Consider the following 27,673-nt stretch of genomic DNA (forward strand, 5'->3'; position numbering starts at 1 on the left):
TCAGGATCAGAGCTAGAACTTGAACCTAGTCTCTCTAATGTAGGATGCAGGCATCCAAAAGTGATGGCAAAACCACAGTTCCACTTAGGGCTTTTAACATGAGGTGATGTTAGATGTTACCAAATGCCTTATCTGCATCTCTTGAGAGGATCATACGATTTTTATTCCTCATTTTGTTGATGTGGTGTATCACATTTATTGATTTGCATATATTAAACCACCCCTGCATACTGGGATAACTCCCACATGGTCTGGTTGAATGTTTTGTCTGATATATGGTTGGATTCTGTTGATAGTGTTTTATTTATCAGAAATATTGATCTGTAGTTCTCTCTCTCTCTCTGCTATGTCTTTATCTGATTTTAATGTTAAAATGATGTTGGCTTCATAGAAATAGTTTTGAAGGCTTACCTCCTTTTCTACTATTTTATATAGCTTGTGCAGGACTGGTGTAAGTTCTTGATACATTTGGTAGAATTAGCAGTGATGCCGTCTCATCCTGGCTTTTCTTTGTTGTGAGGGATTTAATTACTTTTTCAATCTCTGTCCTGGTTATAAGTCTATTTGGATTTTAATTACCTCATTATTCAATTTTGCTAAATTATGTGTGTCCAGAAATCTGTCTATTTCTTCTAGGTCTTCCAATTTGTTGATATATAATTGCTTGTACTATTTCCTGATTAGTTGCTATGTCTGAAGCACCTGTTATTATGTTTTGTTTCTTGTCTCTGTTTCTGTTGATTCATAACTTCTCCCTATTTTTGTTGTTTGGGCTAGTGGGTGTCTATGTTGTTAATTTTCCCAAGAACCAGCTCTGATTCATTGGTCATAAGCATTGATCTTTTGGTAACTATTTGGTTTATTTCCTCCTAATTTTGATGACTTCTTTTTTTTCTTTCTCTCTTTTTTTGTTAATCACGGATCATTTTGCTATTGCTTTTCTAGTTCTTTCAAACATATGGTTAGCCCATTTGCTTTTGTCTTGCTAGTTTATTGACATGAGAACTAACTGAAACGAACTTTCCTGTTATCACTGCCTTGATTGTGTCCCACAGTCTTGACAAATTATATCTATCCCTTCGTTCATTTCAAGCAATTTTATAATTTCCTGCTTGAAGTCTTCATGAACGCATTGTTTATTTAGCAGCATGTTGTTCAGTTTCTAAATATTTGTGTATATCTGGGGTATTTTGTTGATCTCCAGTGTTACTCCATGATAGTCTGAGAAGATGCATGGTATGATTTCAAGTTTTCAAAAAATTTTCTGGTTTGGTAGCCAAAATGTGATCAATTTTGGAGAATATCTCAAGTACTGTTGAAAAAACATATATTCTCTATCTGTAGGATGAAAAGTCCTGTAGATATCAGTTAAGATCCTTTGCTTTATTGTCTTGGTGATGAATTCTGTTGTTTCCTTGTTGAGTTTCTGTGTTGTCAATCTGTCCATTGAAGCTAGTCAGGTGTTAAAGATGCCTGCTATTATTGTACCAGTGTGTATTTCTTTTTTAAATCCATGAATATTTGTTTCACATAGCTAGCTTCCATGGCATTTGGTGCATGTAGATGCATTTTTATGATTTCTTCTTGCTGAATGGATCCCTGAATTATTATGTGGTATCCTTCCTTATCTCTTTAAATTCTTTTCATGTCAAAGGCTGTACTATCTGATACTAAAATAGCTACACCAGCTTGTTTTTTTGTTTCTATTAGCGTAGGATATCCTTTTCCATTCTTTCACTTTCAGTTTCTACATATTAATGTTGGTGAGATCTGTGTCTTGTAGGCAGCAGATAGGTGAGTTTCTTTCTTTTAATGCAATGTACTAATCAGTGACTTTTCATTGATGAATTTAGGCCATTTACATTCAGGGTTAATGTGGCAGATCCTGTTATTTAGTACTAGACTTCTCATTGTTTGATCTAGGTTTCTTTTATGGTTTTATTGAAATGTTTTTCACATTTGCCTTTGGATTGCCTTCGTATCATACCTTTAAACAATATTTGAAGGGCAGGTCTGGTAGAGATGTAGTCTTTTTTTTTTTTGTTTGGTTTGGAAGTATTCTATTTTATTTTCAAAGACAAAAGAAAGCTTTGGTGAATATGTTATATTATTCTGTTTATTTGTTTGTTTCTAATATGCCAGTCCATTCTATTCTTGTCTGTGAGATTATCTCAGGATCATCTGTGAGTCTGATTAGGGTTCCTCTATAAGTCAATTGACTTTTCTCACATGAATATTTAAGTATCTTGGGCCCGGTGCAATAGTGTAGTGGTTAAGGTCCTCGCCTTGAATGCACCAGGATCCCATATGGACGCCAGTTCTAATTCTGGCAGCCCCTCTTCTCATCCAGTTCCCTGCTTGTGGTCTGGGAAAGCAGTCGAGGATGGCCCAAAGCCTTGGGACTCTGCACCCATGTGGGAGACCCGGAAGAAGCTCCTGGCTCCTGGCTTCAGACCGGCGCAGCACTGGCTCTTGCAGTCACCTGGGGAGTGAATCATCGGATGGAAGATCTTCCTCTCTGTCTCTCCTCTCTGTATATCCACCTTTCCAATAAAAATAAATAAATCTTTAAAAAAAGAATATTTAAGTATCTTATCTCTATGTTCTATAGAAGACGGCATGCTTATGATGTGTCATAGTAAGGATCACTTCAGATTCATTCTGTTTGGGGTTCTGTGTCTTTCCTGTATTTTGTTTCTCATTTCTCTCTCCATGATGGTGGGATTCTTATTTTTATTTCATTGAATATCTCTTTTAACCCAGCTTCTCTTTTTGTGCCCTTAGGTGCTTCCATTAACCTTATTAAAATTTTTTAAAAATTGTTTATTTTTATTGGAAAGGTAGATCAAATTTATGGAGATAAGAAGAGATAAGAGAAAGATCTTTAATCCATTGGTTCACTCCCCAAATGGCTGCAACAGCTAAAACTGAGTCAATTTGAAGCCAGGATCCAGGAACCAAGAGCTTCCTCCAGGTCTTTATGCAGGTGCAAGGTCCCAAGATTCTGGGCTGTTCTTTACTGCTTTCCCTGGCTACAAGCAGAGAGCTGAATGGAAAGTGGAACAGTCAGTACACATACTGGCACTCGTAAGGGATCCTGGCAGCTGCAAGGTGAAGATTTAACCATTGATCCGTGACACTAGGCCCTTTCATAACTCTTAAGTCTGTCCTTTTGATACTTGTCACTTAACTCTTAGATGTGTTTGTTAGCTTTACTCAGTTCCTTTTCCAACTTTCTAATTGTTTCAGCATTTTCACAGGAGGTGTACAGTTCTGTGATTCTTTCCTCTGCCTTCCTCTTTCTATTTGAGACCTTCCATCAAATTTTTAATTTGCTGTGTTGTATTCCTCATTTCTAATAATTCACTTTGATTTTATTTCAATGTTGCTATTTTCTCTGTATCATATTCCTTGATTTCCTTGAGTTCCTGTATGTGCTTGTTGTTTTCTAAAGATGTTAAAGATTATTTATCCATCAGTTCCTTGATGTCCACATCAGTTTAATCTGAGGTTAAAACAGCCCTTTATTTGTTTGTTAGGGAGGCATCAATAACCTCATTCACTGTGCCTGTTCCTCTTCTTTTTGATCTGGACCATTGCAGCTCAGATTATCACATTATTTTCCGGGGAACCAGTTTTGAAGTTGTGTAATCACAGGTCTACATGTCAACCTTTTTTATCCATTCTTTGCCCAGAATCTTATCTTTTTACATCACTTATGCCACTCCCTCCAGGAAGGTTCAGACCCAAACTCACATTTTGCATTTCTGCCATGTCCTCCATAACTGGGACTCCTGGATTATCCTCTACATCCCCTGTGATCCCTTGTTGTGGTGCACTGTTTTATTCCCAGTATTTCTCCCACTAATGGTTCTAGCAGTACCCAGAATTGAGGAGACACCAGCTGTAAACTAGATCATAGGGCACAGTGTTCCATTGACAATTTTTTTTTTCCTCTTCTTGCCTCAATCTGCTGGCAGTTAAGTCTGAGAACAACCTGAACTTGTTTTGAATGAAACCTATGAGCTGCCATGTCAGTGTTAGTTTTCTCATGCGACCACGGTAACATATTGAACTGGATGTATATTGGCCCCTAGCTTAGCACACGCACAGCTCACTTTTGCTTCCACATCTCCAGTGGCTTTGCTGTGAAGAAATGCTGCCTGATGTAGCACTGGTAGGAATCTAGGCTATGAAATTCACCCTGTTCCCACATCTGTCCAGAAGGACCCTGCCACGCCACCCCTGCTTGTGATCAGATTAAAAACTCAATGGGACCTGCCATGGCTGGATTCACCTCCTTTGCTGCTGGTGATCTCCCCTTCCCACTGACCAGTGGATCTCTAATTGCTGCTGGAGTATATGTTCACTGTAGCACGGCTCCGCTGCCCCTGCTGATTCCGTGTCCATAGGTCTTCCGGTGTCCCCCTGCCATTGCTCTGTCCTCTCCTATTTCCCAGCATCATGCTGTTTTTGATTCTGCTTGGCTAATCATTCTTTGTCCATTTCAGTGTGACCTCACTCTATTCTGCCATCTTGCTCTCCTCAACATTTTGTTTTAATAGGAATTCTTTAGTTTCTGTATTCAAATTGAACTTGATTATAGGTGCCAAGAATGGAAATAAGGAACTCAGGGAAGAGATTAATCCAAGCAACAGATGATGGGCCCTTGGAACAGAAGATAGAATTGACAACATTTTGTGGAAATAACATGTAGAACTAGTAAGGAAGAAAATGTTTTTGGATTTCATATAGTAGTCTCAATTAGATTGTCAACTTCTTCAACAAAAATGTACATTTATGTGTTACATGTGTATTTATCTATGTGCCTTTTTATCACATCAGGCAATTAAAAAACACCAATTAAATTTATTTTGACTAGTCAGTGAAAATTCATATCTCACCAATGGATTGACATAACAAAATATGCTGAATTAAATGATCTTTTAGACCAAAGGCAAGTGGATGAAATTCTTAAGATTGATACTCTTCAGATTATATTGTTGTTATATGCTAAAGTAAAGAAAATGAACTGCAACTGAGAATACATATATGAATTAAATATAATATTAATATGTTTCCCTTGGAAGCTGGCATTTGACCTAGTGGCTAAGATGCATGTATCCTGTATCAGCATACATAGGTTGGACTCCTGGCTCCGGCTCCTGATGCCAGCTTCTTAGTAATACAGATCCTGGAAGGGATCACTATTAATTTTAGCCTCAGCATAGTGGAAGAGAAGCATTTTTCCTGGAGATGATTGTTTATCTGCTTCTTAATCTTAGCCAAATATAATATGTATCTTATATTGGTGATCATTTTTTTCAAAATTTGTTTTATTTATTTAAAAAGCAGAATTATTGAGGAATGGGGAAATCAAAGAGTGAACTTCCATCTATTATTTTATTCCCCAAATGGCTGTGACATATCAGGCTGGCCCACGCTAAAGTCAAGAGGTCAAAGCACATGGGCCATCTTCTACTACTTTTCCAGCACTCTGGATAAGAAATGGAGCAGCTGGAACTCAAACTAACACTCATGTAGGATGATAGTATTGCAGTTGGTGGCTTAATCCAGTATTCCATAATGCTGGCTCCTGGTGTTATTTGTTTTATTGCAGAAGGATCTTCTCTTCCTGTGACTTCATAGGAAATGCTCATTATATTCTGACTTTAAAAAGATTACTGAGGCCTGTCGTGGTAGCTTAGCAGCTAAAGTCATCTTGAACGCCCCAGGATCCCATATGGGCACCAGTTATAATCTAAGCTGCCCCGCTTCCTTATCCAGCTCCTTGTTTGTGGCCTTGGGAACCAGTTGTGGATGGCCCAAAGCCTTGGGACCCTGCACCCGTGTGGCAGACCTTAAAGAAACTCCTAGCTCCTGGCTTCAGATCGGCTCAGCTCTGGCCAGCCGTTGTGGATGCAAGGGTTGTGAATCATCGGATGGAAGATCTTCCTGTCTGTCTCTCCTTTTCTCTATATATCTGACTTTCCAATAAAAAGAAATGAATCATTAAATAAAAGACTACCATAGGATCCTAATCACTGAAATAATCTTAATTTAAAAATGAGAAGAACAGCTTTGTTTCTCACCCTGATGGAAAGCAACTTTTAAAACTCATTGTGTTTCACTTTCCTAACCCATACGTAGAAATGTTTAATACAGATCCATGATTCTCAATCATGGCAACACACTAAAATCTTCTATGGAGCATTTTGAAAAACAATATCTCATGGTTTAATTTTTAGAACTCTCCAGATCATTTTAATCTAAAACAAACAAAAAACCAATAGACTAGATTATTATTAAGCTTGCAAGTAGCAAATTAATTTTTTATTCATCGTATTTGGTATTTGGTATATTAATGGTTGCTGTAAATGATAATGTTTTCACAATTTATCTAAAAGTAACACTGAATCATCATTTGAGCATAAAATAATCTATTTTCACCAGATTCTTAAAAATTGCAATGGTTAGAAAGCAATTTATTTCAGTATTCACATAGTGAGGACGTATTATTTAGAGATTGTGTATTAAGTTCTCTTAAAAATATTGTTGTGAATATTTTGATTTTTCAGTTTGAGGGTTACAGCCAGCATTGTGGTGCAACATTCTAAGCTGCCACATGCAATGCTGGCATTCTATGTTGGAGAATAAGCAAAGGCCGAGGCTGCTCTGCTTCTGAGCAAGCTCCACACAAATGTACTTGAGAAGGCAGGGGGAAACTACATAAGTATTTGGGCTTTTTTCATGCCCAGGTGGGAGAACTGCCTGCCAACACACCAGGCTTCTGGCTGTGCTTTGGCCCACTCTTGATTCTTGTGACCATTTGGGGAATAAACCAGCATAGCAGCAATTCTCTCTGTCTTTTGTTGGGTAAACCAGATCAAAGATCTTTTTCTCTCCAACTCTCTTTTCTCTCTCTCGCTCCCTGTTTCTTCTTCTCTTATACTCCCCTTCAAATAAACAATTCTTTAAATATACGTATCTCCAAAGAGTCAGTAATCTTCCTAAATCATGTAACCTATTTAGAAAAAGTAATTTACTGACTGATTTATTATGAGGCATAATAGACAGTCTTGTAAAACAAAAAATGATTGAAGTGGAATTTCTAGATATTTTATTTCAAAGAACTTAAAATTGGAACTTCAAACAATTTTGAAATATGTCACAATAAATGTAGCTACCACTGTTTTTAAAGATTTATTTTTTTATTCCAAAGTCAGATATATAGAGAAGGGGAGAGACAGACAGGAAGATCTTCTGTCTGATGATTCACTCCCCAAGTGACTGCAATGGCTGGAGCTGAGCTTGTCCAAACCCAGGAGCCAGGAGCTTCTTCCAGGTCTCCCACGTGGGTACAGGATCGCAAGGCGTTGGGCCATCCTCGCCTGCTTTCCCAATCCACAAGCAGTGAGCTGGATGGGAAGTGGGGCAGCCAGGATTAGAATTGGCATCCATATGGGATCCCAGCATGTTGAAGGCGAGGACTTGACCTGCTAAGCTACCCCGTTGGACCCTCACTTTTTTTTTTTTTTTTTACAAATGTCATTTCATTGAGGAAGACCTCAAATAAACATTAAGCTTATAATTAATTAGAGCTTCTGTCCTGTTTTTCTACAGAATTAGTGTTTGTTTAGTATATTTTTGAATATTCAGTGCAGGCTGACACTTTTGTTCTTTTAATTAAACTAATAATAAGAACAAAGAAGAGGCACAAATGAAAGCTAACATGGGTGAATGTAGGTGTAACCCACAACGACTTTACTAGACAGATGGAATTTTTGCTAGCCTGCCTAAGGTGGGAAACTATTTTGAAAAAAAAAAATGAACTTATGCCCAGGGAAGACATCATGAAGGAAATAAATGAATTTCAGTAATATTTATATGGTTGTGTCATCATTCTGTGTTTTATCTGACATGTGTGTTATTCTTTTACATCTTTAGATTTGATATACATTTCAGTATATTTGTGCCATCTTGATGACAATGTAGATAGACTTAATAACTAAGAATTCACAGGCATGCCATTAATTATAGCATGTAAAATTATGACATTGGAAGAATAATGTGACTGCTATAATAGTCCACATGTTTAAAATCCTTGCTCAGTGCAGAATGGAGAAGCCATTTTGCTTCACATTAGCTCTACAACTTATCAGTTTGGTTAACAAGATTTCCCTGAAATCAATCAGACACATGTACCATGCTTTCACAGAGTTTTGAACAGTATGAATTAGCCATAAAAAGTTTGAAAGTACAAACCACAGATGCCATAATGCTTATATTAATAGCGACACATCATCTAAGAATTAAATAAACTTGTAAGAAATTAATGCTAGGTTTATGATTTTAAGAAATTTTATGAAAAATAAATTTGTATTGCATATTTTTAATTTGGAAAGAGCATATTCAACTGTATTCAGTCTCTCCTGTATTGTTATATACTGAGTTAATCAGATAAATTGAACAAAAGCATAATGGAAAGACAGGGACAAGGGTTATTTATCCTTATGAAGCTATCCACAAAATTAGCCCCACCTAATAATAGAAGCAATTGTATTAGGAAGCTAGTAGTAGTTTCCAATATTGCTTAGGGCTGTGTTAGTTCAGTCATGCAATCATTGTGCAAAGTAGAGTAAATTGACCGACTTTTCGAAAGATGGCATAAAATTTACATGATCTGCAAAGTCTCACAATTGAATGTTGTATATAGACTTTTTATCTGACAGCCGACGTTTAAAAATACTATCATTGTCTTAAGTGATAAGCATTAATTACATGGATGTAAATATATAACTTTCTTGATCTTATTTGTACTAAAGTTTTTGCTTGTTAATGTTTTAAGTTGGTTTGTAGAGCATAGCTGCATAATGTGCGAAGTTTAAGTTCTAAACTCCATCTTGGGAGCAAAGCTAGTGCTTTAAATTAAGATCATGCTTTAACATAAGACTGTTATCTAGGAGAAGTAATGTAGATGCTGTTTTAAAACATGTCAGATTCTTTTTAAGTTTATCCTCTATCTTTAAACTTTGATCAACTGAAATAAATGGTTTTTTTCATTTGGATTTAACTGTTTTTCATGAAAATACAAAAAACAGCTAATGAAACAAATTGTGTTGCTGTGGCTAGAACGAATTGGAAAATAACACTGCTGAAAGTATATTTTTTTAAAATACATGACTATGTCATTATGAGAAAAAAAAAAAAACCCAGAACATTTTAAATGTGTCAATATTTGGAAATATTTGGATAAATTGAGTACAATTTTTTATTTAGTTCTTGCCAATGAAATAATTTTTATTAAAAGGAAATTTTAATTGGAAGTACATTGAGTTATGAATTTTAATGATGAGAAATTCTGAATATTGAAGATATTACTTATATAGTTACCACAAGATACTTGTGTGAATTTTATTTTGTTGCTCAGTTTGAAAGTCCAAATATTATGAAGAAGTATCTCTCATTGAAATGTCTTGGGAACAGACTACCTGTATATTTAACCCAGTACCTTTGGCATTCATAAGAGGAAAGGATAAAAATACCATATCAAAATCAAAATATGAACCCAATGTCTTTTTCTTTTCAAGTTTTAGAATCATTTTTAGCACAGATAATAACTTTTCTTAAAGTTGAAGCATGCACATATATACAACTTTGCTAGCTGGAGAGTTTCCATGCCTGAGGGAGGAGAGGTGACAACTGGTGCATTCAGTATAGAACACGTGTAGTGATAATAAAGTTGATTGGTTGAACTCTGTAGCTCCCCCCCACCTCCTTTTTTTCTCACTTCCGTAGAGTAGTTCAAAGGAGGGTTGGATGGTGGAAGGGTTCTCTGCCTTCTCCCCCCCTCCCCTGAGGAGACGTAGGTTGATACCATTTTTATTGTTCTGCTGGGGTGGGAAATAAACCATATGCTTTAGCAGTTTGAATGGCTATACCAAAGAGAAAATTAAATCAGATCTTCTTTCCCCCTCTTACCGGACTTGGGTGGGGATATCCCTCTAAGTATGCTAGAGGACTTGGGGGTAGCTTAATATTTCTGCCCCAGGGCAGAGAATCGAGTGAGGGAAAGAAATAAGGGCTTGAGAGGGCTGAGTGAAGTGCAGAGTGGAAAGCTTATGTCTAAAACCCACCCCTCCCTGTATACCAGGCAAAGGCAATGAGAGTAGGAACCAGCTGATGCCGCTGCTGCTGCTTCCCGTTTCCAGGGTGAAATTTTCACAGCAGGCAATTCTAACGGGAGGAAAAATCCCTAGCCAGCAGCGGAGAAGATCCTATCACCCAGCCTAAGCCATGTAACCTTTCAGGCAGGCTTTTCCGAGACAGCTGCATCTTAAAAGCCAGTATTCGCGGGCCGGGAATCAGAGCTGGTATGAAAATATAAAGAGCCTCCTTACACCCTGAGTGTTTGAAACGATCCGATGAGCATAGGAAGTGGCTGCCAAAGCTCTGGCGGCTGCTCGTGCTGCCGCTGCCGCCGCCGCCGCTGTTCTTGCTGTTCTTCGCAGAGGGCTGGACAGAGCCAGTCCTGGTTTCAGCACCTCCGGCGCTGGACAGCTCTCTGTGCGCCGCACCGCCGCCTGCTTGCTTTTTCCCACTCGCTTTGCATTACTGGAGATGCATCTAAATTACGTCCTGTTCAACAACAAGTAGATTTTCTTTTTTTTCCTGTACGGGAATTACAGTAGACGATTCTCTCAAGTAAACCGCATTTTCTTCTTTACGGATTTGGCTGTCAGGAGTATTTATCCCGATCTCCACCCCTACCTCCCCTTTGCAGGAACGAGTCTTTGGGAACATGGTCCACCCAGGGATGTAAAACTGTGCTTACCGATGCATCCCATACGAAATGCTTATGTGATCGTCTCTCTACCTTCGCCATTTTGGCTCAGCAACCTAGAGAAATAGTAAGTAACAAAGGGAAAACACGGCTTTAATGCAAAGGCAAGGGACATTATTGCAAGGGTTTCTCCAGGGAACTGCATTTTAAATGGGAAAATGGAAAATGTTGCAGGGTAGCAAAATTGGGTTCTTCTCCTTAGCTACAGTAGCGTGGTGAAATGAATTCCAGTTGATATGCTTTAACTAAATTCTACTCAATTTTATGTCTTCTAACTTGAAATTTCTGCAGTGTAGTTTTGAGGCTTTCTCCAATCATATCACTAATGTACTGCAAACTATCAAATAGAAATTATTACCAACTTAACCTTTATTTAAAAACTGGAAAGCTGTTCTGGATCATTTGTGAGGATACTGTTAGTAGTACAATGAAGACCCCAGACATTGAAGCTGAACACATTGCAAATCTGCATGAGATATTTTCAGTACAGGTTTTCTGGGGTGTCCTTGGATGTGTGTGTGTGTGATGTGTGTGTGTATACACACACACACACATATATATATATATATATATATATATAAGTTTTCTTGAGAGTATGACTTTCAGGGACTGTAAGATCATTACTTAAAATGTAAAAGTGTACAGATTTTGCAAAAATAGTTTCTGAAAGAGAAAAATGTGTGGAACTGTCTAAAAGAAAACATATTCCCTTAAAGTATATCTTAAGAAAATATTACAGAATTTAAAATATTGAAAATTATTAACTGGAGAAATGTGACTTCCTACAAAAATATAGCCTAAATAATTTCTCTTTTACTTATTTTGATTAAAAAGGCCTAATTTGATTTGATATGCATATTTAGATCCGAGAAATCACTTATTTTAAAGTATTCCTCCAAACTTCCAATGTTAAAATTATGGGAAAAAGCAAATTTCACTAGTTAATGCCATATTAGTGGCTAAAGAAAAAAAACTCTCAGATCAGTGTATGCTTATGATATTTATGTATGTTTAAAAGATATAATGCTTATTTTCAAGGTCAAGCTTTTAAGGACTGATACCAGCATTGTGAAAATTATCTTTACATGTTATATTCATGGGAAAATAGTAAAAAATATATTTGAAGGTCTTAAATATGATGTTAGATTTTTGTTCCAAATCCTTAGAGGCCAAACAAGTGAAATTTACTGTGAAGATACTTGACTGAGACCAAAGTTGTCAAAACTCAGAAACTTTGAAAAATGTTCAATATCTATGTACATTTGGGTAATACAGTTAAGGGTAAATAATAAGACCAAGATAAATTTCCACCAAAAGTACATTTTGAAAATGTCAGTATCATAGTTAATTGAAGAAAAATGACTACTACTTGAAATTTCAGCTAAATAAAATACAGCTATGTAGTTGATCAAGTTGTAGTTACAGGACTTTAGAAAACTGTAAGTACATGATATGCCATGATCAAGCACAAAACTTGAAGGACTTTATTAACTATTGGAAAGAGAAGAGAGCTAGTCATTTCAGAGGTTAAGAATATGTGAACACAGCAGATTCATGAGTATTTATCTGGTAACTATAGCAACCATACATGCTATTCTTGATTAGTTTGCTGAGCTTAGAAGTTACTATAATTTACTCTTTTTGTTTGTTTTGTTTAAATTTTCAGATCATGGAATCCTCTGGTACTCCTTCAGTTACCCTAATTGTGGGCAGTGGCCTTTCTTGCTTGGCCTTGATCACGCTCGCAGTTGTCTATGCAGCATTGTGGAGGTATGTAATAAACGTGCAGACAGAAAATGGAATACTCAGTTGTTAAACGTGTATTGGGAAATGTGACTTGTCTTTTAACTTACTGAATGCAGTAATTTTACAACAGGGCTGTAATATCTGCACTTAAGATGTAATAAATGAAGTGTGTTTGCCTATTTTTCCTGTTTGTTTGTAGTGAGATATAAACAGTACACACACACACACACACTCACATTTTGCTTCCCAATACAATTGACAGTAGCCTTCAACAAGTTGCTTGTCCCTGAGGATGATACTTCTGCATTTCAACTTCAGCTCTTATGTAGTTACTGTTTATCAGAGTTGATACTGAGCATGGAAGTTTGATTAGTACAGACTGATTTGACAAGAAATATGCTGTCAAGTTCTTAAGCTTCAAACACATAGTCTCAGTATATCACAAACAGTGAACATGACCTTCTTTAATATTTAAAATACATCGCAAAGATGTAGAAGAAAGCGCTTAGTTGAGTGTTTCCAATAAGTCAATTTGAACAAATTGAAAAAAGTCATGAAAATCCATGAACAGGGGGAATTGGTTAAAGATTGTCACCCTACGGTGTTCAAATGTTGTGTTAAAAATGCATAACCAATTTGAAATGAAAAAAGTCAAATGCAAAATCATATGCTCTAAAATCCTAATGAATTTTTAAAATAATTTTAGATGCTAAACATTTTATATCCATCTTGCTCATTAAGATGATTTAAATACACAATTATTGTATTAGTAGATAGATAATTATGTTATTTCCTGAATATTTGCAAAATTAATGTAGATGTGTTTGCCTCAAAGATCTGACAGTGCTCATATTTTACTCAATAAATAAACCATGAAGTTGAAAGGCTAATTACAGTTTAATATGAGGTTGTTTAACTTAATAAATTTTCTTTCTAAAAATTGCACTGATTTTAGTATTTAATATCTTGAGAGCAAGAACTAAAGATTGAAGATTAACAGTTTCTATGCTTTGAATAAAAATAAAATACATCTTTGCTTGTTAGGACAAGTATCAGTAGAAGTTTTGCCATCCTGAAAAGGATTTATCTGATAGTGAGATACTGGTGATGTGAGACAGTCTGACAAAATATGGGTAATTCCAGGAAATGTAAGAACTGCTTATTCTAGGCATGACATCATGGGCACCAGGATCCTGGTTTCAGAACTCAGTCAAGCAGGCTCTGTCCTGGTAATGTAAGAGCAAATTAGACAAAGGCTGGGGAGGAAACAATTTTCTTGTTCACAATTGCCTTACTGGCAGCTTTCAGAAATTATGTAGAATTTGAAGACCAGGGTACTGGTTAATCACAGAAGTAGCATAATTCACACCCAAAGTAGTATTTCTAATCCTTAGCCCAAGAGATTAAGCAACCATTCTAGCTTCTATGCCTCAATACAAATGCCTAGCACAATCATAAACATTATCAGTACTAGTGATATTTAAATGAGTCAAAGAAATACAGAATAGCTTATCCATCACAAAATATCCTTTAATTCAGAAAATCTGGGAAAATGACTTACTACAGTAACTATCTAAGAATCCCCAAGAGATCTCAAAGAACCTCTCAAAACATATATACATATAAATATATGTATATGTATATATATATAATTGAGAATTTCAGAACTGAGTGTAAAGAAACAACAAAAATATAGATATCTAAGAAGTGGTGATCAACAACATATTGTTTGCTATGAGCAGAATTTAAGTAGTATCAGGATTTGGGGAAAGTATCAAGTCTCCTGAATTACTGAATTTTATACGATTAATTTAATACATTCGAAGAACTTGGTATACCCTTTAACATTAGTGTATGTAATAAACATATTAAGATCCTTCTACATTTTTTTCTGTAGAGTGATTGTTACATCAAAGAAAGTTAGGCACACATTTCAATCAGTGTGTTTACATGAAGGATTCACAAACTTTGCTTAAACATCAAATGTGGAGTGAGTAGTTTTGAAAACAGAGATAGCTCATAGAAATTTTTAAGATACAAGTGCTGTTTTATATAAATGCTCTATGTTATATCCTATACCTATAACAAAGGTGGACAATTTAAATCCCAATGATGACATCAGCATCTGAGTGTGTGGCTAGTTATAGTTTACCCATTGAGGATATGGGGGAAAACTCTTGAGACCATTTTGTGCTAAGAATCAATCTACATTAGTCTTACTTGGATTAACTGTGAAAAAGAGAAATCTCCTCTACATTGTAAAAACTCCTTTTCTATACTTTGTCATTAATCATGAGGCATTTTTGAGACTTTTTTGCATTGTTTTCTCAAATGTGTGATGGAATCTGAGGTATTTGCTTAAATGTTGTTCAAAACAGACACACACAAAAAGAAGGAACTCTGATAAGTTTTCTCTTCAGATATATCTACAAATCTTTGTCACCCTAAAAACAGAAAGCTCATGTCTGCTTGGGAAGGTAATTCCATGCTACAACGCAAATTGAACAGACTTAAACACACAGTAAATGCAAGAAGATTTTTTTTTTGTTATTGTCAATGACTTACCATAGGGCACAGTAAACTAACATAGCTGTTACTCTTTCAGAAGTAAACAGCTGGTAGAACATTTGATACTGAACCAATTTCTTTATGACTTAAATTCTTGGTACTCTTAGAAATCATGTAACAGACTGTACATAAACACTTCTTTATTAGGTAAAATATAGCAGATGCCAAGTAAGGATCCAGACTAATGGTAAATTATCATTTGTGAATTGTGCTCACATTTAGAGGCAAAGATTAATTTTTTGAAACAAGTGTTCAAGAAAAGAGTAATACAAAGCGTTCTTTTCTAAAGTCTAAGGGAAATGGATGTAAAAGACAAGTTTATCTTGATGTAAAATTTTAGAAAATACATGCATAGTTTTTCACAATATGCATTATCCTCAAACTCTCGGAAATGCCCTCATATAGCATGTAACAAGTTAACTATATAAAATATTTGCATAGATGGTAATGATTCCATCAGTGCCGTGTCATTCCCTTGATATGTAAGGGTGATACTTCAGCCTTTTTTTAGGTTTCAAATTTCCCCTCTGCTCATAAAAAATCTTTTGAATATCTTCAAATACTATTAAATACAAAGGCAAGAAAAGACAGGTCTAGAATTGTCAGAGATGTCTGGTATGGCTTTGAAAATGTTTGGTATGATTTTGCCTAGGTAACTATAAAATAAATTCCATATGGCTTTGGAACCACAGTGGTTCTGCTTCTTGTTGATTATGCTAATTTTACTACCACAATTATTGATGCTTATGGCTAACAATGGGTAGGAAGTGGTAGTAAGGAGAACGAAAATGAGAAATTATTAGTTTTCCATCAGTGCAGTGTCATTTCCTTGATATGTAAGGGTGATACTTCAGAATTTTTTTATGTTTTTAGAGTTTCTATTTTTTACATACATATAATACTATTAGGTGTATGATATATATCCACACTCATGAAAATAAACATATTCATACTAATTGACCCAGTTCTCAAAAATATACTCAAGTAAGAAAAAAGTGTGTCATGGTATCAAAAAATGTATCATGATATCAAATTCTGATCCTAAGACTGTATTGGAAATGCCATATGACAGCACTAATATTCAAGGGAGAAAAATAGCTATAAAGGAAACTTGCATATGATATGTCACTATAAAACTTGATCTCAAGTTAAAAAGCTTATTATGTTTTTATTCCTGTAAAAATGGTGGTCTAATGTTTTCTTTTGTTGACAGATTCCACCAAATGTATAATAAAGAATTGTTCATCCTCCCATTGAATTTTACACTCTTTCTGTCTTTGACTAGGTACATACGCTCTGAGAGGTCCATAATTCTAATTAACTTCTGCCTGTCTATCATTTCATCCAATATTCTCATACTGGTTGGACAGACTCAGACACATAATAAGGTATGACTGCTAACTATTCTGTTTGTTTGTGTGTGTTTGTGTATTGGGGATGAAAAGAAAATTTCTGATGAAGGGAAATCCTATTGGAATTGGAGGAGGATAAAGAAAGATAAGCAAAAGAGGAAAGAAGGTAAATATGTACAAGCTGGAAAGGAAAATGGAAAAAGAGAAAGTGAAGGAAAAAGATAGGAAGGAGAGAAGATAGGGCTGTGAGCCCCACGGTGTTAATAAACCATCTCACCCTTCCTTGTTTGATTGCACACTTCCACTGCGTTTAAGATTGCTTACAGGGGCTCATTGGTTGGCTAACTACTATCTATTCTCAATTCCTTAATTTCTTGTCCTTGACTTTTCATCTAAAAGAAGGCAGCTTCTCTCCAAAGTGGGAATTACATGTTGGGTCCAATAACTGAAAGAAATCAGAGTCATCTGAGAGCAAGTTTTAAAATTTTCATCATTCAGTCATTCCTTCCTGTCATTTAAATCTTCCAATCACCTGGAGTTATGCCTCATATCAGATATGGAAATCTGAATGATCTACTGTAGGAAATGCAAATTTTAAACTTCATGCTGGTGACAAAGCTTTTAAAACTTTTAACTAAATGATAAAATAGAATTTTTATAAGATTTACTAAATAGTGATTAGCATCAATATCACCGCTGCCCAATGGAAATACACAAGACCCAAATGCACTGCATATTGAAATTTAAATTGTTTAATAGTTACAGTGGCAAAATATAAAAAGAATTAGGCTAAATTTGTTAATTTAACTCAATCTATTCATAGTATTGCAATCTCAATGAATAGTTTAAATGAAATTCTCACTATATTTCAAAATCATTTTTATTTTCCAGAATTGGGCACATATTTTGTACTTATAGTAGACTGCAGTTGGCACCCATCATCTTAAGTGCTCAGTGGCTACATGCAGCCAGTGATTATTAACCTGTGTAGATCCAAGTGGCAACAGTAATCAAAGACTAAAATGGCTTCAAAGTATTACATTCGGCCTGCCCATTTTGGCCTTTTTTTAGGTTTCAAATCTCCACTCTGCTCAGAAAAACATCTTTTGAATATCTTCAAATACTATTAAATACAAAGGCAAGAAAAGACAGGTCTAGAATTGTCAGAGATGTCTGGTATGGCTTTGAAAATGTTTGGTATGATTTTGCCTAGGTAACTATAAAATAAATTCCATATGGCTTTGGAACCACAGTGGTTCTGCTTCTTGTTGATTATGCTAATTTTTACTACCACAATTATTGATGCTTATGGCTAACAATGGGTAGGAAGTGGTAGTAAGGAGAACGAAAATGAGAAATTATTAGTTTTCGTTAATGGTATTTTTTTTTCTTGTTAGCTTTGAATAGGTGTTCTAGTAAGTCTACAACAATTGTGTTAAAGTGACTAGCAGAGCAAAATGCAAAGCACTGAGATTTTATTGGAGTGACTGTCAACAATACTGTTAGAATTAATGATCTAAAGGAAACATAGAAGAAAATATCGCTAGGTATATCATCTATGTAAATATAGATCTGGGAAACTCCAAGAATGTATTTTTTAAAGTAGCATATTGATCAATGGCTGCAATATTTTAATTTCATTTTGTGTAAGACCACTTTACTGATGCAATGATTTTCTGATTGGGTTGACTCATGTCTTTGGTCTCACTAATAAATTTTGATTGATGCTCTGGTGTTACTTACTTAGAAAATGGGAATATCTTATAGAGCTTCTTGATAATCAAATTATTTTTTATTGCTTCTGAGAATGGTCTTGGTTAGTTTGAATGAAATCTGGTATTTGATACTGACGTCCAGGATAATTTCAAAGTATCAGAAACTAGAATATTTCTCTGAATTACTTGCTGAAATGTAATTGACCTGATTTTCTCACTGCTATATATCTCTGTTTGCTTTTGAATTAAGATAAAACTCCAAATAATCTATTATTTGAAAGATAAATATGTTTAAATTTTTGAATTATAGATTCAGTTGCTGGCAGTGAAGTAGATGCAAATGCAATTTCATATATCTCCTCTTAAAATTGAGTTGCAAAATTTAATTGTAACCCACTTCATTATATATTGAGCTTTCTTATAAAGCAAAATTGCTTTTTGATCCTCCTATGCAATTAAAATTTCAACCAGGATCATTGCTCATGCTTCAATCATATTTTACTTGTCAAGACTTTTCTCTACACCTTAAATGTGAAAGGGCTTTTTGAGGCTATGTAGATTGTTTTGGTTTGCTTAATTTGCCAGAAGCAAAAATTATATCAGACAATTTTCAGGAAATAATTGCAATAATCACAAAAAAATCTGCTTCTTTCATAAGAATTTGAGGTGTTTTTTTTTTTTAAGATTTTATACCATTCTCCTTACTGATGTAAATCAAATTTAGCAAAGCTCTTTTTAAAAATAAAATAATGTTTTACCCAAAAAAGTTGCAAGTTCTGAGAACTTCTCTTTCAAAACCTCACTGTCAGATACAATGAAAGCAAATGGAAGTGTAAATTTTATCACATAATCATCCATATCTAAGGCTAACTCATGTTAGCAAATCAAGAACAAAATCTCAACTGTGTGCTCAATGAAAGCCTAGGTCTCTGTCATTTTAGATATTTTGTCCATAGTTCATTTCATTTGAACATAGCAAGCAACCCTCTAGAAAGGTCTGTATTCTTTATTTGGCATTATTTAATCAGTGTTCTTCCAAATCTATTATCTTGCAACTGACCATTGTAGATAATATCATGGGCACTATCTTTCAAGAAAGGCAGAGTATAAGCATTAATGGATCTTCCACAAAGTTCATTCAAGAACAAAAAGTTCCCAAGCTCTATTAGCCAGTGCATAGATTCTCAATAGATTCTCAGTAACTTTATTTTCACTAAAGAGAATTCAATAATAATCCACCCTAATGATTAATGATGTACCTGTTCATTTAAGTCAACCTCTAACTTTCAGCTTGATATACCTTGTTCTTTAGCTAGAAGGACTTGTAATTGCCACTTCTGGAGTAAGGGATTTTTGAAAATTAATGCCAGGTGATTGTTGTGATGTGTGCTCTACTATACTACATCCAGAATTGAAGGTTAAAGCAATTGCCATTTCATATTCAGAATAGGAAAATATAAAATGAATAACCAATATTCTAACAAATTTATATGTTAGTATTTTGAAAATCAGTACTCAAATGCGAAATGACAGATTTTGACACTTGTTTTAGTCTTAGGAGATCTAGGAAACAAGTCAAAGTCCTCATTGATGGATATAGGGGAGCTTCTAACTTTATTGGGGTGGACAAGCATTTTCTCATCATTACTTAGAAGGAGTTTATCTCATGGTTCTTTATTCATGGATCATTGCATTACATATTGTACTGTGATTTAGTCTTCCAAAAGATACAAAAATTCTCTTTTTGGATTAAGAAAATCCATTTACCCTGAAAAGTTCTCTTATTTAATCTTACGGTTGTTTATATTTTATAAAGATGTTTTGTTCTGTTTGGAGAGATAATTAGTAAGTTAGAACTCTATAGTCATTATGATGGGAAAGAGTTTTATTTTGTCAGTATTGTTTTTAAACATAAAATCTTGCATTTGAATAGCTTTAATTGAGTCAAACATTTTCTAACTATTTCCCACTGATGTGCTCCACGCAGACTCCTCCTGCCTTTGAAATTCAGTTCTTTGCATACTTTTCTGGGAAATATTAGTCTCCATTGTGGAGGTGATTAATATCAGGAATCTTAAACCAGATAGACCTATATTCTAAATCTTCTGTTTAGGTGATCTTGAACTTGATATGCAGAATGTGTAAGCCTTAGCTTCTTTAACTTTATGTAAGATAGTACATGTGAAACACTTAATCCAGACTCCAGTTATCTATAAGCATCCCTTAAACATTAGCTGTGATTGTGATGATAGTTGTGACTCTTGGATGTGCATCTGATATTATTCTCATAATAACTGAATCATTTATGTCCCCACAATAACCCAACACACTGTTTATAAAAAGAGTTATTCTGTGGTCTCCAACATGGTCATCTAATCTAGATCTCTGAGAGTTATACTTAATTTCTCTTTCTCCCTTGTGAACTAAATGTAATATCATCAGCTTGTTCCAGTTGCACTCAAATATATCCCAAACCATTTTGAGGGACTCTAACATCAGGCATACGGCTCCCAGCATCATCAAACATATTCACCACTTAGAAACTCAAGTGATGGAGTGAAAATTCAAATCTGACCACTCCACTTCCTGTGTCTGCATTTTATTTTCATGCTAATCTGCTATGGAAATGATTTACAAACACTCCTCGGGCATAAGTTGTGAAAAATATTGTATTTTTCTATAGCATTTTTATATAGTATCATTTTTGTAATAATACAGTAGAACTTAGGAATAATTTTACTTGAGAGTCTTGCAGCTTGAGAAAGTACCAATTATCATAATAACTTATGTTGACTTCTCCATCATCCTTCTATGTTGCTTTGGTGTTTCTATGTTGCTATGCTGCAGCACGGAAAATGCTTCCACTTTCATCATAATAAATCATTGGTGCTTGTTCCATTCTGTACTGTACTTCATTCTGGAATACCATTCTTCCAGCCTGATCACACCTGACTTCCTGAAAGCCTTCACTGAGCTTGTGTACGTTCTTTGACACTCTGCTCAGTCCTGTTCTCTTGGAAACCCTCCTCTTTCTTCCCTGCTTTTACACACCATGCTCTGATTCCCAGTGCATAGCTAATATTTTCTATTCTTTTACCTGATTCCAACCAGACTATACACTTTTTATATCATCACCATAAATAATTTATTCTTAAACCCATTGCCACACATGATCCATGCGTGGTAAACACATGATAAGTAATAATCAGGTTAGTAGGCAAATCAGCTTATTTGGATCCATCATTTGAGCTATACCTCTGAAGTTACTAGCTATCATATTACAAAGGAGAGGAACTCACATTCAATGTAGGATCCTAGCCAGTATGATGGAAAAGATTATTTTGTAAGGACTTACCTTAAGTTCTGCATGATAAACAGATGCATTCTAGGTGATCTGCTTCCTTTAGTTAAAAGACTAAGAAACCTAAAATATGTGAATTATTTTACATGATAAGTCTTGTTAAATGATGGTAATAACCATGAAAAGAATTGCACCTAGTTGTAGTTCTCCTAGAAAGCATATCCTGCCAATTATGTACCAAAACTGTTTTTATTCTCTCAAAGGTATGTGTGATCCTAATGACTGCAGTTACAATCTCTTATTTAGATTTTTAAAACCTAATTTGTTGACTTGCTATGATATTTGTGAAAGAATGTGTAATAAGCTTATGGATGGTTCATTTGAGTGCATTTGAAGGTATCTTACTCTGCTAGGATCCTTCTAGATTCTTGAAAATCTTCATCAAACAAAGAAAAAGCATGAGTGGTGAATTTCTAAATTTTCCCACATTCCTGACAATTAAAGAGTATTTTGTCCTGTTAATACTGCATTAAAATGAAGGTCAGCAGGATCACTGAAATTTTCTTTTTTTTTAAGATTTATTTATTTATTAGAAAGTCAGATATACAGAGAGGAGGAGAGACAGAGAGGAAGATCTTTAGTCCCATGATTCACTCCCCAAGTGAGCGCAACGACCAATGCTATGCCAATCCGAAGCCAGGATCCAGGAACTTCTTCTGGGTATCCCACAGGGGTGCAGGGTCCCAAGATTTTGGGCCGTCCTTGACTGCTTTCCCAGGCCACAAGCAGGGAGCTGGATGGGAACTGGAGTTGCCGGGCCCATATGGGATCCCGGAGATTCAAGGCAAGGACTTTATTGCTAGGCCACACCGCCAGGCCCCACTGAGATTTTCTTATCCTGCTGTAACACTTCAGTCCCTTGATTATACATTTTCCGTTTTGTGTGATAGGAGTCAGAGACTACGTTATTAAAGTCAGCTTAAAAATAGGGCAAAAGCAGTATAAAGTATAGGATCAAGATGAGAAAAAGAGATGAAAGTGGAATTATTTGACAATAGCAAGTTGCTGAAATAGTTGGGATGTCAGATGCCAAATAAGTTTGAGTGACAAGAAGCCAATTTGGATATTCAATAAATGTTCTTTGGTCCAACTTGGACACAGGGAAGAACTGCCCAAGAGTGATCACCAGGGAAAGTGAGACACAAGTCTCAGTTGATTGTACAAGCAATTGCTTTGAGTCTATAAGGCCTACCATGATATGTTGTATTCATTTGTATGCAGAGACTTATAGAAAGAGTTCTTAAAGTCATGTAAACAGATTCCTTGACTTAGCCAGTTCCTATTTTTCATTCCAACCACTCCTGCTTTAGATCTGTTTTTCATGATTTCTCCTTGGGACTATTATAACAGTGTTGCAATTTTGGTCAACCCCCTTGGCTTTTTGCATTAGCCCATCCTTCATACTAATCTTAAACAGTATTGTGACATTCTCCTATATAAATCTCCACAATAAGTCAACAAATCTCCTGAGATGAGTTTCTGGTTCTGAGCATCTCCCACTTGCAGAGCTGCCTCTGGTACTAAGTTAGTTTTGTGGGAAATAAGAAAGGCATTCCTTCTGTATAGAAAAGTCACATGCATAGTTCTCTCCTTGCCAGTTGACACAGTCTCTAACAAGACCTCTTCTAGGCAGCAAGAGCTGGATTTCAGACTCCTCCTTCTATTCTCAGCAGGGTGTCCTATGAGCATTTCTGATTTTACATTTGCTTTTTAATGTATTAAATAACTTCTGCCACACTTCAGGAGCTCACTTACTTTGTGAAGCTCCTTCAAAGTTCTTATCAACTTCTGTAGCATGGTCTGTACTGTACCTCAGTTTTTAACACCAATGACACTATTTGATTCATTCATTCAGTGATCAAACATTCCCACTAACCCATGATTGTTAAGGGTTGTGTTTTTCTTTTGTCTTTAGGTTTAAAGTTTACTTATTTACTTATTTTTCTTGAACATCAGACAGACTATCACTTTTATCTGCTAATTCATTCCTGATTGCCTATAGCATAAAACAAAATGCTCACTAGCACACAATGGTGAATTATTTAATGATAGATAATATTACCATAAAATGAAAGGACCTTGACATAGCATAGCCCATTATATTAGCTTTTAGGCTTTGCCTTTCACAGTAAATATGGGGTGAAAAGCATAGAGCTTAGGTTGTTACTAAACATCTTTTGAAGGTAAAATTTGTCTTAGAGATTGAAAAGGTGTGGAAATCATATTCCAAAATCAAATTCAGGGTTCAACAAGCATTTGCAGTGAAATTCACATAAAAATATATTAGACTTTGTGTAACACGCATTCTACAAAGTCTAGTCACCACTGATATTGTAGTTTCAAACAAATCATAGATATAAGGCATGGATGTGGCTGGATCTGGCCTGAGGCTTTTATATATCAAATGTAGGCAATTTCCAGTTTTCTAGAAGTATCAAGTGCTAATAAAAATGGAAGAACTACAATGTAAGGTGAGACCAGCTCATTTTTAGACCAATGCTTTCATGTAAAAATGACCTCGGGTTCTGAAACATCTACTCAAGGTTTAGTCTGTGTAGCCTGCAGACCAGAACAGAGGGCGTTTGACAGATTGTTTAACGGCCTCTACAGAGATGAAAAGGGTGCAGAGCACTTTGATACAAGCACTTTGGTACAAGAACTAAACATAGAATTCCTTCTCTCTGTGGTGACTGTTGGCTACTGTATACAAGAATAAGAAATAAAACCCGAATTGACTCACAACCAAGCAGGGCACTTTATAAATTGCAGAAGCTAAAAATAACTAACAAATGCTCAATGTATGAGGCAACAGCGCTGGCTCTTTGTAGAATAAAACTTCTTAAAGTGCAATAACAAATGTTAAAGGCCTTATTACAGAAACTCTCTCATTTGACGGTGTTAGGGAAGTAATATTTGAAGCACAAAATAAGGATTGCAAATTCCTGATAAGTCCTAGTAAATCTATTCACAGTCCTTTTCTCTTATGTGCCTGGGGTTCCTCACACCATCCTCAAAGCCACATCATTATTATGTATATTAGAGCATAAACATTGCTATAACAAACCTTAGAACTGAAGACCAAGCACTCTTGCTAATAATCAGGAAAAAAAATAAGCATGTTTGAAGATTAAACATTTTACACATCCTTTGTGATGGCTAGTCAGTCAATTTGCAATATTAAGCCTCTACGAAAGAAGCTTATGATTGTTTTTAATCATGAAGCTTAAGATGTATGAAATTCAAAGAAATATATCACTCAAAGTGAGTAATTAAGATATATACATATTTATATGTAATTATTCTGGACTGCTGATAGATTGAAAATTAATGTTTCACTTGTAATGTAGAAAATAGCTTTAACAGTAAAAACTACAACAGAAATTTAAATCATTAACAGCCATGATGAGAGCCTGTATACATGTTTCATCTTAGACTACAATGAATATAGTTATATGCATCTCTATAGATGTGTCTTGGCTACATTGTGTATCAGAATATATACAATTAAGCTCATGGAGAGTTTTGGATGAATATTATCTGTATTTAGCATTCTTATTGCAACTAAATTCTATTGGCATTTTAAACTGATTTTGCTAATGGATGGGAATGATGCATATTACTTTAACAAAATACAAATTAGTTTTGTTTTCTGATTTTCTTTTTCGTGATACTCAGTTTTTGTTTGTTTCATTTTTACTAAAAATAAAATCATCCATTTCTGTTTAGAAATTTGTTATGTGGGTTTCCAAACCCCCAAAATAAATCTAAAAGCTGTAGCTGGTATGATTAGGGAAGAGCATCTTCTGTGGCACAGAAAAGGGCAATTTGTGTTAGTTTTCTACTGATAATTAACACATTACCTTCAACTTTGAGGTTTTAAAACAATAAATACTTATAATCCTCACAGTTCCTGTGAGTCAAGACTCTTAGGGATGATCCGCTGGCATTGCATCAGTCTGCAATGAAGATGGTCGGAGCCACAGTGTTCTGAAAGCTTCACTGGACAACATGAAAGGTCTACTAGAACTCAGCTCATCCTTGTGGGTGTAATGGAAGCTTTGTTTAACTGGAGAGTTTTAAGCTCTGCCATTTTTTGGATGTATTCCATTTGTCAGGTTACTTAACCGCCTTCCCACAGCATGTGTTTTAAGCTTGTAACTCAGATAAGCATGATACTTGTCTACTCAAAACCCTTCAGTTAGAGGAAGTGATGCTTCTATTACATTTGGGATGAAATCCAAGCCCTGTAAACTTAGCTCAGAAAATCCAGCATGATCTGGACATCACATATCTTCTACCACATTCATTGGTGTTCATTACTTTTCCTTATATTCCTGTCAGGCTGGTCATCCATTAGAAATTCTGTAGGGGAAGCCAGTAAGCCAGCCAACCATGTATTTAATTTGTGCCTCATGTCCTGGTGCAATGATTTACAGTTCTTCTTTCAGAAATGTTGCATCAATGGGATACTTGGCCTCACATGTACCTCTTTCCTATTTTTTTATATTTTATTTTTTTTGTTTATATTAAGTGGACAGATTCCATATATTTCACAATACAGATTTTGGAGGATAGTGATACCTTCTCTCCCTCACCCCGCCTCACCTCCTGTGCCCACATTCCCCAAACACCCTCTTCCTTACATGTTTATTCCTTTCTCTGTTTCACAATCAAAGGCTGGACACTCCATTAGGTAAAGGATTAAAAAATAGCAAGTAGAAAAAAGCAAAGTTTTCCCCAAGAGTTAGGTAGAGGCTATAAACAGCAATAAAATCTCCAAATGTCAATCTCATTCATATAGATTACTTTTTTGTATGCTGTGTATTAGTTACTACATGTTGGGGAAAGCACAATATTAATCTTTTGGGGACTACTTTATTTCAGCAAGGATAATAGTCTCTAGTTGCATTGGTTGCATTGTAAAATAATAGCATCCTTTCTACGGGTTAGCAGTATTCCACAGAGTGTGTATATCACATTTTGTTTATCCAGTCATCTGCTGATGGACATCTGGGTTGATTCCATATCCTATCTATCATGAACTGAGCAGCACTAAACATAGTACAGAAATAACTCATGTGCTGTTTTAGTTCATTTGGGTAAATTCCCAGTTCTGTGATAACTGGGTTGTATAGATCTATTTTCAGATCTCTGAGGAAGCTCCATACTGTCCTATAGTAGTTATACTAGTTTACGTTTCCACTAACAATGGGTTAGGGTATCTTTTCCCCACAATGTTAGCAGTGTTTAATATTTCATGATTTAGGATAATATCCATTGTAAGTGGGATAAACCGAAACCTCATTGTGGTTTTATTTGCATTTCTCTGATGACTAGTGATCTTGAGAAATTTTTCATGTGTCTGTGGTCCATAAGTATCTTATCTTTTGAAAATTGCTCATTCATGTCTTTTGCTCATTTCTCAACTGGGTTGTTTGTTTTATTGTTGTTGAGTTTCTTGAGCTCCACTTAGATCAAGCTGCATAATTTGCAAATATTTTCTACTATTCTGTTGGTTGCCTCCCCACTCTGTTGTTGGTTGTCTTTCCCAATGTAGAAGCTTCTGGGATTTGTGTTCCATTCCATTGATCTACATGTGCATTTTGGTGTCAATATCAGGTTGTCTTGATTACAACTTCCTGGCAGTAAATCTAGGTTTATTTGTATGGTTTAGTGTTGCTTTAGTTATTTGGAATCTCTTGAGTTTCCATATGAATTTAGCATCAGTTTTTCAGGATCTGAGAAGAATGTCATGACTACCTTGATTGATATCACATTGAGTCTATAAATTGCTTTTAATGGTATGAATATTTTGATGACATTATCTCCACCAAATCCACAATATTTAAGACTTTTCCATTTGTTCATGTCTTTTTTTTCTTTCTTTAGTGCTTTGTAATTTTCATTTTAGAGATCCCTCATATCCTTGGTTAAATATATTCCTAGATATTTACATTTTTTCTGGCTATTATTTTGAGGCTGATCTTACAAATTCTTTCTCAACCTTAGAATTATTTGTGTATGCAAACAACATTGAATTTGTGTGTTCATTGTATACCCTACAACTTATTTAAATTCTCTTATGAGT

General features: G+C 35.3%; 1 protein-coding gene across 3 annotated transcripts in view; it reads left to right on the forward strand.

Moving 5' to 3' along the window:
- Positions 1–27,673, forward strand: part of ADGRB3 (adhesion G protein-coupled receptor B3) — a 687,263-nt gene that overhangs the window by 522,014 nt on the left and 137,576 nt on the right. For all 3 annotated transcript variants that reach the window (XM_040983603.1, XM_040983604.1, XM_040983605.1), the window contains 3 exons: positions 10,784–10,910; positions 12,510–12,613; positions 16,443–16,545. In XM_040983603.1, coding sequence (XP_040839537.1) covers positions 10,784–10,910; positions 12,510–12,613; positions 16,443–16,545 — 334 coding nt within the window. The remainder of the gene's footprint in view (positions 1–10,783; positions 10,911–12,509; positions 12,614–16,442; positions 16,546–27,673) is intronic.

Source organism: Ochotona curzoniae, unplaced genomic scaffold, assembly GCF_017591425.1.
Source record: "Ochotona curzoniae isolate NIBS_2020 unplaced genomic scaffold, NIBS_Ocur_1.0 contig_3819, whole genome shotgun sequence".
NCBI classification, from domain to species: domain Eukaryota; kingdom Metazoa; phylum Chordata; class Mammalia; order Lagomorpha; family Ochotonidae; genus Ochotona; species Ochotona curzoniae.